The sequence below is a fragment of the Canis lupus genome, chromosome 20 (assembly GCF_011100685.1).
Source record: "Canis lupus familiaris isolate Mischka breed German Shepherd chromosome 20, alternate assembly UU_Cfam_GSD_1.0, whole genome shotgun sequence".
Taxonomy (NCBI): domain Eukaryota; kingdom Metazoa; phylum Chordata; class Mammalia; order Carnivora; family Canidae; genus Canis; species Canis lupus.
This window is the reverse complement of record NC_049241.1, coordinates 47,823,245-47,841,057: the sequence shown is the minus strand read 5'-3', so window position 1 is coordinate 47,841,057 and position 17,813 is coordinate 47,823,245. Positions and strand designations below refer to the sequence as shown.

At 41.2% G+C, this 17,813-nt stretch overlaps 1 protein-coding gene and 1 pseudogene across 1 annotated transcript; both read right to left on the bottom strand.

The window, feature by feature from the left end:
- Positions 1-236: 236 nt before the first annotated feature.
- Positions 237-1,193, bottom strand: OR7C1 (olfactory receptor family 7 subfamily C member 1). Its single transcript, XM_038565371.1, has one exon. The coding sequence runs from the start codon at positions 1,185-1,187 to the stop codon at positions 237-239; it is 951 nt and encodes a 316-aa protein (XP_038421299.1). The 5' UTR covers positions 1,188-1,193.
- Positions 12,277-13,147, bottom strand: OR7A25P (olfactory receptor family 7 subfamily A member 25, pseudogene; annotated as a pseudogene).

Below are 17,813 nucleotides of genomic sequence, written 5' to 3'. Positions count from 1 at the left end.
AAGAAATCCAAATTATCTGAAGATTACTGAGAAAATACTTAGTATATTCACACTAAATGAAGATGACTGGTTATAAAGTGAAAAGGGGAACCTAAGATATAACCTGAACAAAAATAGAGAAGACAGGAAGACCCAAGGAGAGAACTGCTTTAAAATGTGTACACCTGGGGAAAAAAATAAAAATATTGAATGGAGGAAGCCAGGATCTCTGGGCCTTCATATTGTATGCCGGTGACTCAGGAGAGTCCTGTAATGGTCCTGATGCTGAGAGGCACCAACCTACCCAGGGCCCCCTTCATGTCCCCATTCCTCAAGCTGTAGATGAAGGGGTTCAGCATAGGGGTGACAATGGCGTACATCACTGAGGCCACCAGACTTGTCCTGGAGGATGTAGTTGCTGCAGAACTGAGGTAGTCCCCTAGGCTTGTGCCATAGAACAAGCAGACCACTGAGAGATGAGACCCACATGTGGAAAAGGCTTTGTACTTATCTGCAGTTGAGGAAATTCTCAAGATGGAGGAGAAAATCTGAGAATAAGAAAAAAGGATCCCAGAGAGAGGAAAAACACCTAGGACAATAGTCACAAAATACACCACTATGTTATTGATAAGGGTGTCAGAACAGGCAAGCTTCAAGACTTCAGGAAGATCACAAAAAAAGTGTGATATTTCCATGTTTGTGCAGAAGGGTAGCCTCAAAAGGGTCAAGGTCTCGAAAAGGGAGCCCATTACACTGATGCACCAGGACCCCAGGGCCAGCAACCCACAGAGCTGCGGGTTCATGATGAGTGAGTAGTGCAGGGGGTGACAGATGGCCACAAAGCGGTCATAGGCCATCACGGTCAGGAGTAAATTGTCCAGGCATCCAAACACAAAGAAAAAAAATATCTGGCTGAGACATCCTTCATATGTTATGGTTTTGCTCTGAGTCTGGATGTTCACCAGCATCTTGGGGACTGTGGTGGAGGTGAAACAGATGTCAGCAAAGGACAAGTTGGCAAGGAAGAAATACATGGGTGTGTGGAGACGGGAGTCTGAGCAGATGGCCAGGATGATGAGCAGATTCCCAGTGAATGAGACCAAGTATATGGACAGGAACAACCCAAAGAGCATGAACTGAATCTCTGACTTCTCTGAAAATCCCAGGAGGAGAAATTCTGAAGCATGTGTTTGATTTCCTGATTTCATGTGGATGAAATAACTAACAGGAAAGAGAAAAATCAACATTCAATTACCTTCACCTTGACAGCACAAAAATGTGATTGTCTTTAATTTCAGGCAAATGGATAATAAAGTACTACCCTGTTATAATTGCCTTGTTTTGGGGAATTTGAAATGCTTCCATCATTCCTTCTGGTGCCACTGCTTTCTGGAAAATGTAATCGCAGTTCCACAGCAGTCATTCCCCCCTATAGCCTAGGTACTCAGAGTGTGGTCTGTATACCAGCAGGAGCAGCATTGCCCAGGGCTTCTTTGAATGCAGAGTCCCAGGCTGCATTCGGACTTGCTGAATCAGAATCCACATTGTGAGAAGGTCATGGTTTTTTTCCCCCTGCTCATTCATGACTCAATAGTGTTGTTCTAGAAAATCTGTAGCTTCTAGTCCTTTAACTCTTATCTCCTCACCTTTATTTTCTTCTACACCTTCCTTCAAACCTCCTTACTTGATATGTAGGCAAAAAGAGAGCCCAATAATTACAGGTTTTTTTTTCTCTGCCATCTCTGTGGAGTAAAATATTGTCATACACTGGCCTTGACTATTCCAAACACTGGGTATGAATCCTATATTTAGTTTTCTAATGGAAATATCTACAACTTTCACAATGATTTGTCTAGTTTCTATGATTCAGATTATATTATTTTGCATGTTTGTTTGTAACACTGTTTTTGTCATGGGAAAATCTGCCATTATGCCTTCTTTCTTTTATTTTTGAGTAGAATTTCTTTAAATACTATTTTTAAAAAGTTTTTATTTATTCATGAGAGACACACAGAGAGAGAGAGAGAGGCAGAGACACAGGCAGAGGGAGAAGCAGGCTCCATGCAGGAAGCATGAATGTGGGACTTGATCTCGGGTCTCCAGGATCAAACCCTGGGCTGAAGGTAGCGCTAAACTGCTAAGCCACCTGGGCTGCCCTAAATACTATTTTTAAAAATGAAGAAGCACCACGCATTAGGCCATTGTTATACTTGGGCATGTTTTGTTTTTAAAGGTAGGACTGAAAGTTTTGATATACATATACATATATACATTATATACATGTTTTAAAAAGATAGACAATCACAAGATATTGTCAAGGAAAATGATAGCGTAGGGAATTCCAAAGGCCCAATATTTCACAAAAGAATTGAAATTACTGGGGACAACTAACAGTATCTAGGAATGTAAAAAATAGTTTCTGATTTTGAAAAAGGAAGTGAACCTTTGCTTCCTTGTTAAATTCCCTTACTACATGTGGTACATGTCTGTACCACAGACACAGGGGTTCTTTTGTAAGGAGAGCAATTCCTTTTTCAGCTTAAGGCTCCACTCTGAAAGATGCCCAAGGAAACAATCCCAGAGTCCCTAATTGGGATTTCCCTACACTCAAAGGGAATGAGATACACATGGGTTCAAGGCCCATAAGAATTCTAGTACTTTCATTCAGAGATATGGTGATGCCCCTGAATGCACTCAGCCTCACCTAAGATAATTCCAAGACTATCCCCATGGCTCTCATATAGATAGTGAGGGAGGACCAAAAAAATGAAAATAATTCCAAGGATGAAAGACAGGAAAATGATACCCATCCTGGGTCTGATAACAATTTTTTTAAATTTATTTTTTATTGGTGTTCAATTTACTAACATACAGAATAACCCCCAGTGCCCGTCACCCATTCACTCAGGTTACACCCAACAGGGCACAGAAATCTTTCTTGTCAAAATCATGTAAGATCAGTACATAGAAATTACAACAGGTCCAGGAAATATTAATTTGAGTATCAAAGTAGTATCAGATGGTGACTTGTTATTTGGAGCCACCAAAATTAATATTAGTACAGCTAACCAAGACTGTGCAATTAGTTTTCACTACTCAAGAATCTGAATAGTCTTGTAGCTGAGATGGATTAGGTACCTTTAAATTTGATCAAGTTTTACTGCTGATTTTTTTCAATACACTTTATTTTTTTGTATATTTTTTGATTGGAGTTCGATTTGTCAACATATAGTATAATACCCAGGGCTCATCCCATCAAGTTCTCCCCTCAGTGCCCATCACCCAGTCACTTTAATACTTGAGCCATGATAATAGTGCTCCTGCTTCACCTCTTCCCTTCTGTGGCTCTTACTCTATGTGTGATGCCTCTAGCTTGCATTAAGAAACATTTCAAGAACTTTAAATTGCATCTTGGATTCTGTGAAGAAAATTGGCTGCACAAATTGCTCCTTCCATCACACAATGAGAATTGAGGAGGTCACTGTCTTTATTTCCTTAGTGTCAGAAAGTGTCATGCTTCTCTCAAGTGATTATTTGTTATCACATTATGGATACTGTGACCCTTCCAATTGATCACTGGGCTAGAGATTGCTGACATAACAAATCCATTCTCTTCTTCCATGTTATTGGAATCGGATTAAATTTGGAGGTGATCATATGCCAGCTAAGATACTATATTTCCCAACTTCTTTTTCAATCACAGACAGTGGGTAGAGAGTATGAGAATTGCTGAGTGGGAATACTAGAATGCCCTTTAGAAGACTTTCCATTTTATATCTCCTTCTTGCCTAGAATTCATACATGACACTGGAACTCCCATAGATGACATATCTTGGAAAACCACATAGTGTGGGTGTGGAAGCAGAGATGGAATAGACCCTTGTCCATCATATTAGCATAGAGACATCATGCCCCTTCTTCGATGAGGGAGACAAATTAACCCCTAAAGGAACAGGGACACTATTCCTTCTTAATTTTTCTATGTATTTATGTAGCCATATTTCATCCTAACAGCACAAACACAGTCCTCTACCTTCACTGGAATTCTCAGTCATATCAAGGGCCCAATTTTGGCAACAATGTAACATTTCATGGTAGATATTTGGTTTGCTCATGTAATTATTCACCTAGTTTTATGTCTCCTTTCTCTTGGCCACACTATTTCTCTTATCATATATGTTTAAGGTGTTTTGGTTTGTTCTAAGTTTTGTGTAGGTTCCTTAAAATTCTTTTGGAAAATGTCATGTGAATGAGTGAATGAGTAGATAAATGATGTTTTTCAGATGCCACCATGGCATGGACTCTCAATCCATCACATTTGCCCTCCCATAAGCATTCTCTGAGACCTCTTTATATTTACTCTTGTGCTGATGGGAACAATATCCACAGAATAAAAGAAACATTTCCAAGTCCATCAGGCACTAGATAGAAAGGGGCGATTGCAACTCACATCTGCCTGACTGCAAGTCAAGGCTATTCTCACTCTGCAGGGCTGTCTTAGGCAGTCAATGCTTCACAAATAAGAGGAAAGGCTAATGTTGGAATAAAGCAGAACCCGAGAGGAGAGCAGACATAAGGGAAGGTTGGTTCCTGCAGGAGGAGAGGGGCCCTGCAATGATGCTCTGAGAAGAGAAACAAGAAGGGCTGAGAAGGAATGAGGAGCAAGAATCCTCTGCAAACTGGCATTCTCACTTTGGAAAACAGTGTGAAGGTTCCTCAAGAAGTTAAAAATAGAGATACTCTATGATCCAGCAATTATACTACTGGGTGTTTACCCCAAAGATACTGATGTAGTGAAATGCCAGGACACCTGTACCCCAATGTTCATAGCAGCAATGTCCACAGTGGCTGAACTGTGGAAGAGCCATAACGTGCATTGAAAGATGAATGGGTAAAGAAGATGTGGTCTACATACACATTGGAATATTACTGAGCCATCAGAAAAGACTAATACCCACCATTTGCTTCAACATGGGTGGAACTGGAGGGTATTATGCTGAGTGAAGTAAGTCAATCTGAGAAGGACAATCATCATATGGTTTCACTCATATGAAGAATATAAGACGGATCCCTGGGTGGCTCAGCAGTTTGGCGCCTGCCTTTGGCCCAGGGTGCGATCCTGGAGACCCGGGATTGAATCCCACGTCGGGCTCCCGGTGCATGGAGCCTGCTTCTCCCTCTGCCTGTGTCTCTGCCTGTCTCTCTCTCTCTCTCTGATGTGACTATCATAAATAAATAAAAATTTAAAAAAAGAATATAAGAAATAGTGAAAAGGATTATAAGGGAAAAGAGGGGGACTGAGTGGGAAAAATTAGAGAGGGAGACAAACCATGATAGACTCCTAACTCTGGGAAACAAACAAAGGGTTGCAGAAGGGGAGGTGGGTGGTGGTATGGGGTAACTGGGTGGCAGGCACTAAGGAGGGTACTTGATGGGATGAACACTAGGTGTTATACTATATGTTGGAAAATTGAATTTCAATTAAAACATGTAAAAAAAAAAGAATCCTCTGCAGGCATGAAGTGGGCAATTTTGGAATCAGTCCCATCACACTATCTCATCAATCTGACTGTTTCCCCAGAAGACATGGTTAATAAAACTTTCCTTCTCTCCACACAATTTTCCCAGAGTACTTACTGGACTGTTCTGGCTTCTTCTGATGCCTCATCCAATGGATGTGGCTCTACTGGTCCTTCCTGCCAAGGACAGTTGATGTAGAAAGGACAAGAAATGGGGTCAGGTGCTGGTTCTTTGGAGTGGTTGGACATCTCAGAGAGGCACCAAGAGGAGGATGCTCTTGGCCTGCAGTTGATGAACAGCAGGTGAGCCCTGAGAAGGTGGATTCAGAGACTGAATTCTCAGAGCACCTTATTAAGTAAATTACTTTCATATTGCTCAGTTCTCTAAACAATCCAGCTCCACTGAAACCAAGGGCCTAAAAACAAAGGAAAATTTTCTGCCATTTCAGTTCCCATGTGTCCACCTTGGGATCCAGGTGCATATTCCCTTTCTACCAATGGGTCCATCCCCCTGGAGTGGACATCTCTCCAATGTACATAACCTCTCATGTAGGCACATCAAAAGCCCACACTGAGCCTCTGAGCTGTTGTGAGTGACAGTCTCTAGTGTCTGACTCAAAGATATAGCTATGTCACCTGACCACTTTTTGTTTTATTGTTTGTTTACTTTGATGTGTAAAAGCCTCTAAGTTTGATATTGTCCCAATAGTAGTTCTGCTTTTGATTCTCTAACCTTAGGAGGCTTATCTAGAAAAATGCGCTATGACTCACATCAGAGAAATTACTGCATGTGCTCTCAATAGGATTTTTATGGTTTTAGGCTATTTAGGTTTTTTAATCCTTTTTCAGTTATTTTTGTATATGCTATTAGAATGTGGTCCAGTTTCATTATTTTACACGTAGCTCTAGTTTTCCAGCACCATTTACTGAAAAGATTGTCTTTTCCCCATATTCTTGCCTCTTTTGTCATAGATTAATTGACCATATAATCATGGTTTTATTTCTGGGGGCTGCAGCCAAGAATACTTTATCCAGCAAGGCTCTCATTCAAAATAGAAGGAGAGATGAAGAGCTTCCAGGATAGGCAGAAACTGAAAGACTATGTGACCACCAAACCAGCTCTGCAAGAAATATTAAGGGGGACTCTGTGAAAGACGATGTCCAAAGAAACAATCTACAAAAACAGGGACTGAATAGGTATCATGATGACATTAAATTCACATTTTTCTTTTTTTTAAAGCATTACAGTTAATAAAACTGTAACTTCTTTAATTAATGCTGAGATTTTCCTGACATAGTTTTACTTTCACAATTTGTTAGTAAAGATTTTAAAAATAAAACATAGGATGCCCTTTTTTCAAGTGGAATGCAGCCAAGTGGGCAGAGTGCCAACTAAGTGATATTACTGGGCTATAGGAAAGTTAGGTGAGCTTGGTGTGGCCTCATGATATCACAGACATCCTGGCTACTCCCAAGTATTTGCTTGTTTGCAAGGAAATTTTGGAATTCAAACAAGGTATAGATTGAGTAGATCATATTATGTGGTTTATTTAGGCTAAGGGTTAAATTACAGTCTATTCTAGATATTTCCAGTTCATGCTCTTTCAAGTTAGCTGATGACATACCTAGCTTTGACCCTTAGAGTCTCATCTCTTCTGGAAGCTCTGTTATGCCTTGGGACAGCTAAGTCCTTTTTACCTGAGCCTCGTCTAGTACCTCAGCAAGTGTGAAGGATGTTGAGAAATGCTGCAGCTGCATGTTAGGGACATAGGAGCTCATTACAGTAGTCCTCCACTTTTATGTAAATTTGGGGATTTCCCTTAAAGAAAACATAAGCTAACTGTACTCTCTTGATTCTGTTTTAGTAAGGATCCCCTAGACTCCATAATAGACATTTCTGGAACAATCCTTTCAGTTCTTTTTTTCTTTTCTTTATTTTTTTATTTTATTTATTATTTTTTATTGGTGTTCAATTTACCAACATACAGAATAACCCCCAGTGCCCGTCACCCAATCACTCCCACCCCCCGCCCTCCTCCCCTTCTACCACCCCTAGTTCGTTTCCCAGAGTTAGCAGTCTTTACGCTATGTCTCCCTTTCTGATATTTCCCACACATTTCTTCTCCCTTCCCTTCTATTCCACAATAGCCAAACAGTGGAAGGAGCCTCGGTGTCCAACGAAAGATGAATGGATAAAGAAGATGTGGTTTATGTATACAATGGAATATTACTCAGCTGTTAGAAATGACAAATACCCACCATTTGCTTCAACGTGGATGGAACTGGAGGGTATTATGCTGAGTGAAAGAAGTCAATCGGAAAAGGACAACCATTATATGGTCTCATTCATTTGGGGAATATAAATAATAGTGAAAGAGAATAGAAGGGAAGGGAGAAGATGGGTAGGAAATATCAGAAAGTGAGACAAAACATGAAGACTCCTAACTCTGGGAAACGAACTAGGGGTGGTGGAAGGGGAGGAGGGCGGGGGGTGGGGGTGAATGGGAGATGGGCACTGAGGGGGGCACTTGACGGGATGAGCACTGGGTGTTATTCTGTATGTTGGCAAATTTAACACCAATAAAAAATAAATGTTTGCTGTGGGCTTTTCATAGATGGCTTTTAAGATGTCGAGGAATGTTCCCTCTATCCCTACACTCTGAAGAGTTTTGATCAGGAATGGATGCTGTATTTTGTCAAAGACATGAACAGAAATCTCACAGAGGAAGACATAGACATGGCCAACATGCATATGAGAAAATGCTCTGCATCACTTGCCATCAGGGAAATACAAATCAAAACCACAATGAGATACCACCTCACACAAGTGAGAATGGGGAAAATTAACAAGGCAGGAAACAACAAATGTTGGAGAGGATGCGGAGAAAAGGGAACCCTCTTGCACTGTTGGTGGGAATGTGAACTGGTGCAGCCACTCTGGAAAACTGTGTGGAGGTTCCTCAAACAGTTAAAAATATACCTGCCCTACGACCCAGCAATTGCACTGTTGGGGATTTACCTCAAAGATACAAATGCAATGAAACGCCGGGACACCTGCACCCCGATGTTTATAACAGCAATGTCCACAATAGCCAAACTGTGGAAGGAGCCTTGGTGTCCATCGAAAGATGAATGGATAAAGAAGATGTGGTTTATGTATACAATGGAATATTACTCAGCTATTAGAAATGACAAATACCCACCATTTGCTTCAACGTGGATGGAACTGGAGGGTATTATGCTGAGTGAAGTAAGTCAATCGGAGAAGGACAAACATTATATGTTCTCATTCATTTGGGGAATATAAATAATAGTGAAAGGGAATATAAGGGAATGGAGAAGAAATGTGTGGGAAATATCAGAAAGGGAGACAGAACGTAAAGACTGCTAACTCTGGGAAACGAACTAGGGGTGGTAGAAGGGGAGGAGGGCGGGGGGTGGGAGTGAATGGGTGACGGGCACTGGGGGTTATTCTGTATGTTAGTAAATTGAACACCAATAAAAAATAAATTAAAAATAAATAAATAAATAAAAAATAAAAAATAAATGTATTATTAAAAATAAATAAATAAATAAATAAATAAATAAATAAATAAATAAGAAACTGAAAAAATATGTGACCTCCAAACCAGCTGTGCAAGTAATATTAAGGGCGACTCTGTAAAAGAAGGACAAAGTTCAAGGAAACAATCCAAAAAAAAAAAGAGGGACTGAATAGGTATCATGATGACACTAAATTCATATCTTTCAATAGTAACTCTGAATGTGAATGGGCTTAACAATCCCATAAAAAGGCACAGGGTTTCAGACTGGATAAAAAAGCAAGACCCATCTATTTGCTGTGTACTAGAGACTCATTTTAGACGTAAGGACACCTACAGCCTGAAAATAAAAAGTTGGAGAGCCATTTACCACTCAAAAGGTCCTCAAAAGAAAGAAGGGGTAGCCATCCTCATATCAGATAAATTAAAGTTTTCCCAGACTGTAGTAAAAGATGAAGAGGGACACTATATCATACTTAAAGGATCTATTCAACAAGAGGACCTAACAATCATGAATATTTATGCCCATAATGTGGGAGCTGCCAAGTATATCACTCAATTAATAACCAAAGTAAAGACATACTTAGATAATAATACACTTATACTGGGATCTGGAACACAGCTTCCTGTAATTGACAAATCTAAGCACAACATCTCCAAAGAAACAAGAGCTGAAAATGATACACTGGACCAGATGGATTTCACAGATATTTACAGAACTTTACATCCAAACTCAACTAAATACACATTCTTCTCAAATTCACATGGAACTTTCTCCAGAATGGACCACATACTGGGTCACAAATCAGGTCTGGACTGATACCAAAAGATTGGGATCCTCCCCTGCATATTCTCAGACCATAATGCTTTGAAATTAGAACTAAATCACAAGAAGAAGTATGGAAGGATTTCAAACACGTGGAGGTTAAGGACCATCCTGCTTAAAGATGAAAGGGTCAACCAGGAAATTAGGGAACAATTAAAAAGATTCATGGACACGAATGAGAATGAAGATACAACTGTTCAAAATCTTTGGGATTTTTCTTTCTGAGGCTGTCATTTAATTCCCTTAATCTATCCTCATGGTCTTTTGTTTGTCTCTTTTTTCCTCAGTTTCCCTCTTTGCCATTAACTTGTCTTCTATGTCACTCACTCTTCTACCTTGTTAACCCTAGTCGTTAGGACCTCTAGTTTAGATTGCATATTATTTAATTGATTTTTAATTTCTTCCTGATTGGATCTAAATTCTGCAGTCATGAAGTCTCCTGAGTCCTTTATGCTTTTTTTCTAGAACCACCAGTAGCTTTATAATTGTGCTTCTGAATTGGCTTTCTGAGATTGAATTGTAATCCAAATTCTGTAACTCTGTGGGAGAGAGGACTGTTTCTGATTCTTTCTTTTGAGGTGAGGTTTTCCTTCTAGTCATTTTGCTCAGTGCAGAGTGGCCAAAAACAAATTGTATTGGGAAAAGGAGAAAAAGAGAGAAGAGAAAGAAGAAAAGAAAAAGAAAAAGAAAAAAGAAAAAAAAGAAGGAAAAAAAGAGAAGAAAAAGGGGGGAAACAAACAGAAATAAAAAAAAAACAAGGGGGAGTAACCTCTGATTCTGTATACTGTAAGTCCCTCGACTTCCCCTGGAACTTTCCAGTGCTGCTTGGTCAATAATTTGTTTTTCCCCTGTCCGTCTAGCTGGTCTTCTGGGGGAGCGGCCTGCTGTGCTGATTTTCAGGAGTTAGCTCTTGGGGGAGCTGCTTAGCCCCCAGGCTGGTGCAGGGCTCAGTGAAAGATGTTTAAGCTGTTTATCCTGTGAGGCCACTGTGAGGCTCAGTGGGGGTTGTTTATCCTGTGAGGCCCCAGGAGGAACATCAACAGTAGCAGCTGGATTCAGCTCCTGCAGCAACTACGGAGCTCTCAGTCTGCAGGGGCCTGGATGCTCCGGGGGCGGGGCCGCTGATGTGCTCAGCTCGTTGCCGCCCGCCCGGAGGCTGGAGTGTCCTTGCTGTCCTGTGCCCTCCTGTCTTCTGCCTGTCCCGGGGGGAGGCCGGATCCTGGGCTGTGTCCCCGGTGCCCTGTGCTCCCGGCCTGTGCTGTTGGATTTGTGCTCCCGGCCGCGCAGCCCCCTCCGCGCGGAGCCACCACCCGAGCCCCTCCGAGCTGCTCCCGGGTCCAGCCTAGCGCACGCTGCAGCCCTTTAGGAAGCTCAGCCTGGGGGTGTGGCGCGCTCTCCCCGGGGCGCAGGTGTCTGTTAGTGTCCCAGGGAGCCTGAGGGCATCCCAGCCCCTCCTGGGGTCCTGCTCTAACTCCCTGAGAGCGTCTTTCTACCCAGGAAGATTGGTGAAGCTCCTGCTTCTCCAGGATGGGGCTTTCCTGTCCTGGGGGCACTCGCCCCGGCCTTCATGCAGCTCCTCCCCCTTGGATGCTTTTTGTTTCTTTCTTACCCCACCCCGTCTTCCTACCTTGATAGAAGCATGAATTCTTCTCACTGTAGCATTCCAGCTGTTCTCTCTTTAAATCTCAAGCGGAATTTGTAGGTTTTCAGGATGATTTGAAGATTATCTAGGTAATTTGGTGAGGACAGGTGACTTGGGGACCCTACTCTTCCGCCTTCTTGCCCTGCCTCCCTCCCATTGACATTTTTCACAGAGCTGTAACAAATGATTCTAAAATTTGCATGGAACCAGAAAATCCCCCAAATAGGCAAAGGACTGTTGAAAAAGAAAACCAAATCTGGTGGCATCAAAATTTAGGACTTCATGCTCTATTAAAAAGCTGTAATCATTAAGACAGTAGAATACTCGCACAAAAATGGAGCCGTAGATCAAAGGAACAGAATAGGGAGCCCAGAAATGGACCCTCAACTCTACAGTCAATCTTCAACAAAGCAGGAAAGACTATCCGATGGAAAAAAGACAATCTCTTCAACAAATGGTGTTGGAAAAATTGCAGCCACATGGAAGAATGAAACTGGGTCATTTTCTTACAGCATCCACAAAGATAAACTCAAAACAAATAAAAGACCTAAATGTGCAGCAGGAATTCATTAAATTCCTAGAGGAGAACTCGAGCAGAAACCTCTTTGACCTCTGCTGCTGAAACTTTTTGCTAGACATGTCTCCAAATGCAAAAAAAAAATGAAGTATCAGGACTTTCATCAAGATAAAATCTTTTGCACAGTGAAGGAAACACTGGACAAAGCCAAAAGACAACCTACAGAATGGGATATTTTTGCAAATGTTTTATCAGAGACACTTAACTATAAGAAACAAACTCAGGCTGAAGATGAAGGGGTTCAGCATGGGGTTGACCACCTCATACATCACTGAGGCTACTGCACTTGAGTGGGAGCTCTGGGGAGCAGCAGAACTAAGGTACACTCCTAGGTCCATAGAATAAAATAAGGAGACAACAAAGAGGTGAGAAGCACAGGTGGAAAATGCTTTATACTTGCCCTGAGCTGATGAGATTCCACATATGGAGATTATCTTAGAATAAAAGTAAATTATCCCAGTGAGGGGACCAACCCCAGAAACGTAGCTACAAAATACGTTACCATTTTACTAAGAAAGATGTCAGAAAAGGCAAGTTGGGTCATCTGACTGAGTTCACAGAAAAAGGGAGGGATTTCCACCTCTCTATAGAAGGACAGTTGCAACACCATTGAGGTTTATGACAAGAAATACAAGACACCTATGACCCAGGGCACAAGAACCAGCCACACACAGAACCAGGGGTTCATGATGACCATGTAGTGCAGGGGTGACAGATGGCCACATGTCGGTCATAAGTCATCACGGCCAGAAGATCCATGTCCAACACTGTAAAGATTACTATAAAGTACATCTGTGTGATGCAGGCTACATAGGTGATTACCTTGCTCTGAGTCTTGATATTCTGCAGCATCTTCAGGACAGTGGTGGAGGTGAAACAGATGTTGACAAAGGAGAGGTTGGTGAGGAAGAAGTACACGGGGGTGAGGAGGCTGGGATCTGTGCTGATGACCAGGATGATGAGCAGGTTTCCAAGCACAGTGATCAGGTACATGGAGAGGAGCATCCCAAATAGGAGGGGCTGTAATTCTGGTTCCTCTGATAATCCCAGAAGAAGAAACTGAAATTTTTGTTCCCTTGCTAGGTTCCATGTGGTGGAAGTGACTTCTGGGAAGAAGGAAGTAACGTGACTGATTTCCACTCAAACTAATGTAGTTTTGGAATGTTGGTGAGATTCAGAGCCAAAGACCAAAACAGAATCTTTGAGATGTCTTTGCTGCAAAAAAGGTGATTTTATTAAAGCTCAAAACAGGACCTGTGGGCAGAAAGAGCTGCTACACTGGGGTTGTGAGGAGTGATTATGTACTTTTTAGTCAGTGAGGGTTATGGATAGCCTAAGTCTCTAAGGAATTTAGAAGCAAGGTTTTCAGAATGCTAAGGGGCTAACTGCTTTTAAGATAAAGCTCTTTTTGACTCCTAACTCTGGGAAACGAACTAGGGGTGGTGGAAGGGGAGGAGGGCGGGGGATCAGGGTGAATGGGTGACGGGCACTGAGGGGGGCACTTGACGGGATGAGCACTGGGTGTTATTCTGTATGTTGGCAAATTGAACACCAATAAAAAATTTATTATTAAAAAAAAGATAAAGCTCTTTTTAGTCATAAACTTTAATACTTCACAGCAGCCATGATTTCCTTCCATGAAAATGGTCATGCTCTGCATGTTTCAAGTATATATCAATGGGCTGCAAGCCTTACAAAATTTAATTTAAGCTGAATTTCTTTTGCCTTTGTTTCCCACATCAAGACTTGCATTAATCACAGATTTGAAAATCAACTTTTTATATTTTGTAGCCCATGAATTAATTTTAATATGTTGTGCATGGATATGGCCCCCTTTAAAGAACCCACTGCATCATATCTAATCATTTTTTTACCAACTAGCTTCTTTCCTAAGAAATCATATATTCTTCATGATTCATATATTCTTCATCACCTGGGCAGCCCCGGTGGCCCAGCGGTTTAGCACCACCTTCAACCCAGGATGTGATCCTAGAGACCCAAGATCGACTCCCACGTCAAGCTCCCTGCATGAAGCCTGCTTCTCCCTCTGCCTGTGTCTCTGCCTCTCTCTCTGTGTCTCTCATGAATAAATAAATAAAATCTTTTAAAAAAAACGAAAACCATATCTGGGGGCATCACAATGCCAGATTTCAGGTTGTACTACAAAGCTGTGGTCATCAAGACAGTGTGGTACTGGCACAAAAACAGACACATAGATCAGTGGAACAGAATAGAGAATCCAGAAGTGGACCCTGAACATTATGGGCAACTAATATTCGATAAAGGAGGAAAGACTATCCATTGGAAGAAAGACAGTCTCTTCAATAAATGGTGCTGGGAAAATTGGACATCCACATGCAGAAGAATGAAACTAGACCACTCTCTTGCACCATACACAAAGATAAACTCAAAATGGATGAAAGATCTAAATGTGAGACAAGATTCCATCAAAATCCTAGAGAAGAACACAGGCAACACCCTTTTTGAACTCGGCCATAGTAACTTCTTGCAAGATACATCCACAAAGGCAAAAGAAACAAAAGCAAAAATGAACTATTGGGACTTCATCAAGATAAGAAGCTTTTGCACAGCAAAGGATACAGTCAACAAAACTCAAAGACAACCTACAGAATGGGAGAAGATATTTGCAAATGACATATCAGATAAAGGGCTAGTTTCCAAGATCTATAAAGAACTTATTAAACTCAACACCAAAGAAACAAACAATCCAATCATGAAATGGGCAAAAGACATGAACAGAAATCTCACAGAGGAAGACATAGACATGGCCAACATGCATATGAGAAAATGCTCTGCATCACTTGCCATCAGGGAAATACAAATCAAAACTACAATGAGATACCACCTCACACCAGTGAGAATGGGGAAAATTAACAAGGCAGGAAACAACAAATGTTGGAGAGGATGCGGAGAAAAGGGAACCCTCTTACACTGTTGGTGGGAATGTGAACTGGTGCAGCCACTCTGGAAAACTGTGTGGAGGTTCCTCAAACAGTTAAAAATAGACCTGCCCTACGACCCAGCAATTGCACTGTTGGGGATTTACCCCAAAGATACAAATGCAATGAAACGCCGGGACACCTGCACCCCGATGTTTCTAGCAGCAATGGCCACTATAGCCAAACTGTGGAAGGAGCCTCGGTGTCCAACGAAAGATGAATGGATAAAGAAGATGTGGTTTATGTATACAATGGAATATTACTCAGCTATTAGAAATGACAAATACCCACCATTTGCTTCAACGTGGATGGAACTGGAGGGTATTATGCTGAGTGAAGTAAGTCAGTCGGAGAAGGACAAACATTATATGTTCTCATTCATTTGGGGAATATAAATAATAGTGAAAGGGAAAATAAGGGAAGGGAGAAGAAATGTGTGGGAAATATCAGAAAGGGAGATAGAATGTAAAGACTGCTAACTCTGGGAAACGAACTAGGGGTGGTAGAAGGGGAGGAGGGCGGGGGGTGGGAGTGAATGGGTGACGGGCACTGGGTATTATTCTGTATGTTAGTAAATTGAACACCAATAAAAAAAAAAAGAAAAAAAAAATAAAAATAAAAAAAAATAAAAAAAACAAATCATATATTGTATAGTTTTACAAATTCTTCAAATATCTCAGGAATATAAATTGACTGCTGATCAAGTTTAAGGAATTATGTAAGACATGGTTGTTTTAATGTTTATATTTCATTAGAGACTCAAAGCAAGCTTAACTTGACAATAGCCAAGTTCTAAAGTCCTGTGAACCTCACATTCAGCCTACAGAAAGTCCTTAGAAACTTGTTATCTCTACCACCCTCCATCCACAAGCTGAAAAGTGTATAACCAGTCTTCCTCACAGTCCCCATGCAGCTCTCTCTGTCCATGAGTCCTGACCCTTGCTATAGTAAAAGCACATTTTTCCATCATAAAATGATGGAATGATGACATTGATGTCCACATGCTTCAGTAAATAGATGTACAGCATGAACAGTGATAGAAAGAGAGAAAGAGAAAGAAAGAAAGAAAGAAAGAAGAAAAAGAAAGAAAGAAAGAAGAAAGGAGTTTCCTCAATCAGTTAAAAATATACCTGCCCTACGACCCAGCAATTGCACTGTTGGGGATTTACCCCAAAGATACAAATGCAATGAAACGCCGGGACACCTGCACCCCGATGTTTCTAGCAGCAATGGCCACGATAGCCAAACTGTGGAAGGAGCCTCGGTGTCCATCGAAAGATGAATGGATAAAGAAGATGTGGTTTATGTATACAATGGAATATTACTCAGCTATTAGAAATGACAAATACCCACCATTTGCTTCAACGTGGATGGAACTGGAGGGTATTATGCTGAGTGAAGTAAGCCAGTCGGAGAAGGACAAACATTATATGTTCTCATTCATTTGGGGAATATAAATAATAGTGAAAGGGAATATAAGGGAAGGGGGAAGAAATGTGTGGGAAATATCAGAAAGGGAGACAGAACGTCAAGACTGCTAACTCTGGGAAACGAACTAGGGGTGGTGGAAGGGGAGGAGGGCGGGGGGTGGGAGTGAATGGGTGACGGGCACTGGGGGTTATTCTGTATGTTAGTAAATTGAACACCAAAAAAAATAAATTAAAAAAAAAGAAGAAAGAAAGAAAGAAAGAAAGAAAGAAGAAAGAAAGAAAGAAAGAAAGAAAGAAAGAAAGAAAGAAAGAAAGAAAGAAAGAAAGGAGAAAAGAGAAAAAAGAAAGAAAGATTTTGTGTAGTAACAAAATAAGTATTTAGAAATTTTGCTTCATCATATTTATGTTCATCTTGATGCTAAGAACATACCCAGTCCATCTATTTATTCAGATTTGTCTTTCCATGTAGATTCCCTTGAGAGATATATACTTGCTAATCAGTGTTTGCAGGGACTATGATAGGCTTTCTGGACATCTAGGTGAATCACAGAATAAAAGCAAGAGACCAATTTAGAAACACAAGAGCGTATTTGTAGAGTAAGTGCCTGACATTAATCTTTTTTATTGTAATATAAGTGCCTGACTTTAAGTTTTTTATTTCTGAGGCATCCATTTCAAAGACAGTTATGTTGAAGAAACACCTCATCAGATGAGACACAATTACCAGATAAGCACTCAATTTGCCCCAGCCATGAAATACCTCTTCGGAAAGCCCTGAGTAACCTTGAGACTGACACATGAGTGACTCTGCTTTTCCTTTCAGCACCTGAATTCTACTCATACAATATTCTACAAAAGGGGGAACCCACAGCCCACTCTGGCCATGGACCTCAATAAAGGCAGATCCTCAGCTACACTCTCTCTCCTTCTGATTGACGTATTCCCATCTCTGAGACCTCCTTGAATGACCATTGGGCATCCCATATGCCCTCAAGGCCTCGTGAGGAATAAACATGGTTTGTTAGAGCTCTCTGATGGGTGTTGCTACGGCATGTCTTGCAATCACAATAAGAATGAAAGGCACACAGCAGAGGCTCTGGTCAGAGAAGAATCTGTGGGAATGTCCACAAGCACATGGGCACAGGGGAGTGCCCGGCTTCCCTAGCCTATGCATCCCTGTCAGGAGCGTAAGACGTAAACAGAACAGTGTTAGAATTCACATTATCAGTAAGAAGAGTGAAGGTAGTGACAGAAAAGATTTTCAGGGTGTAAATTGGGGTTTTGTATTCTCCTGTACAATAAAGTTACTTGAAGGGCTTAATGGACAAGTGGAGTTTC

Bases quoted from the DNA above. Each gene is read 5' to 3' on its own strand.
- OR7C1 (XM_038565371.1), bottom strand. From the start codon at position 1,187: ATGAAATCAGGAAATCAAACACATGCTTCAGAATTTCTCCTCCTGGGA.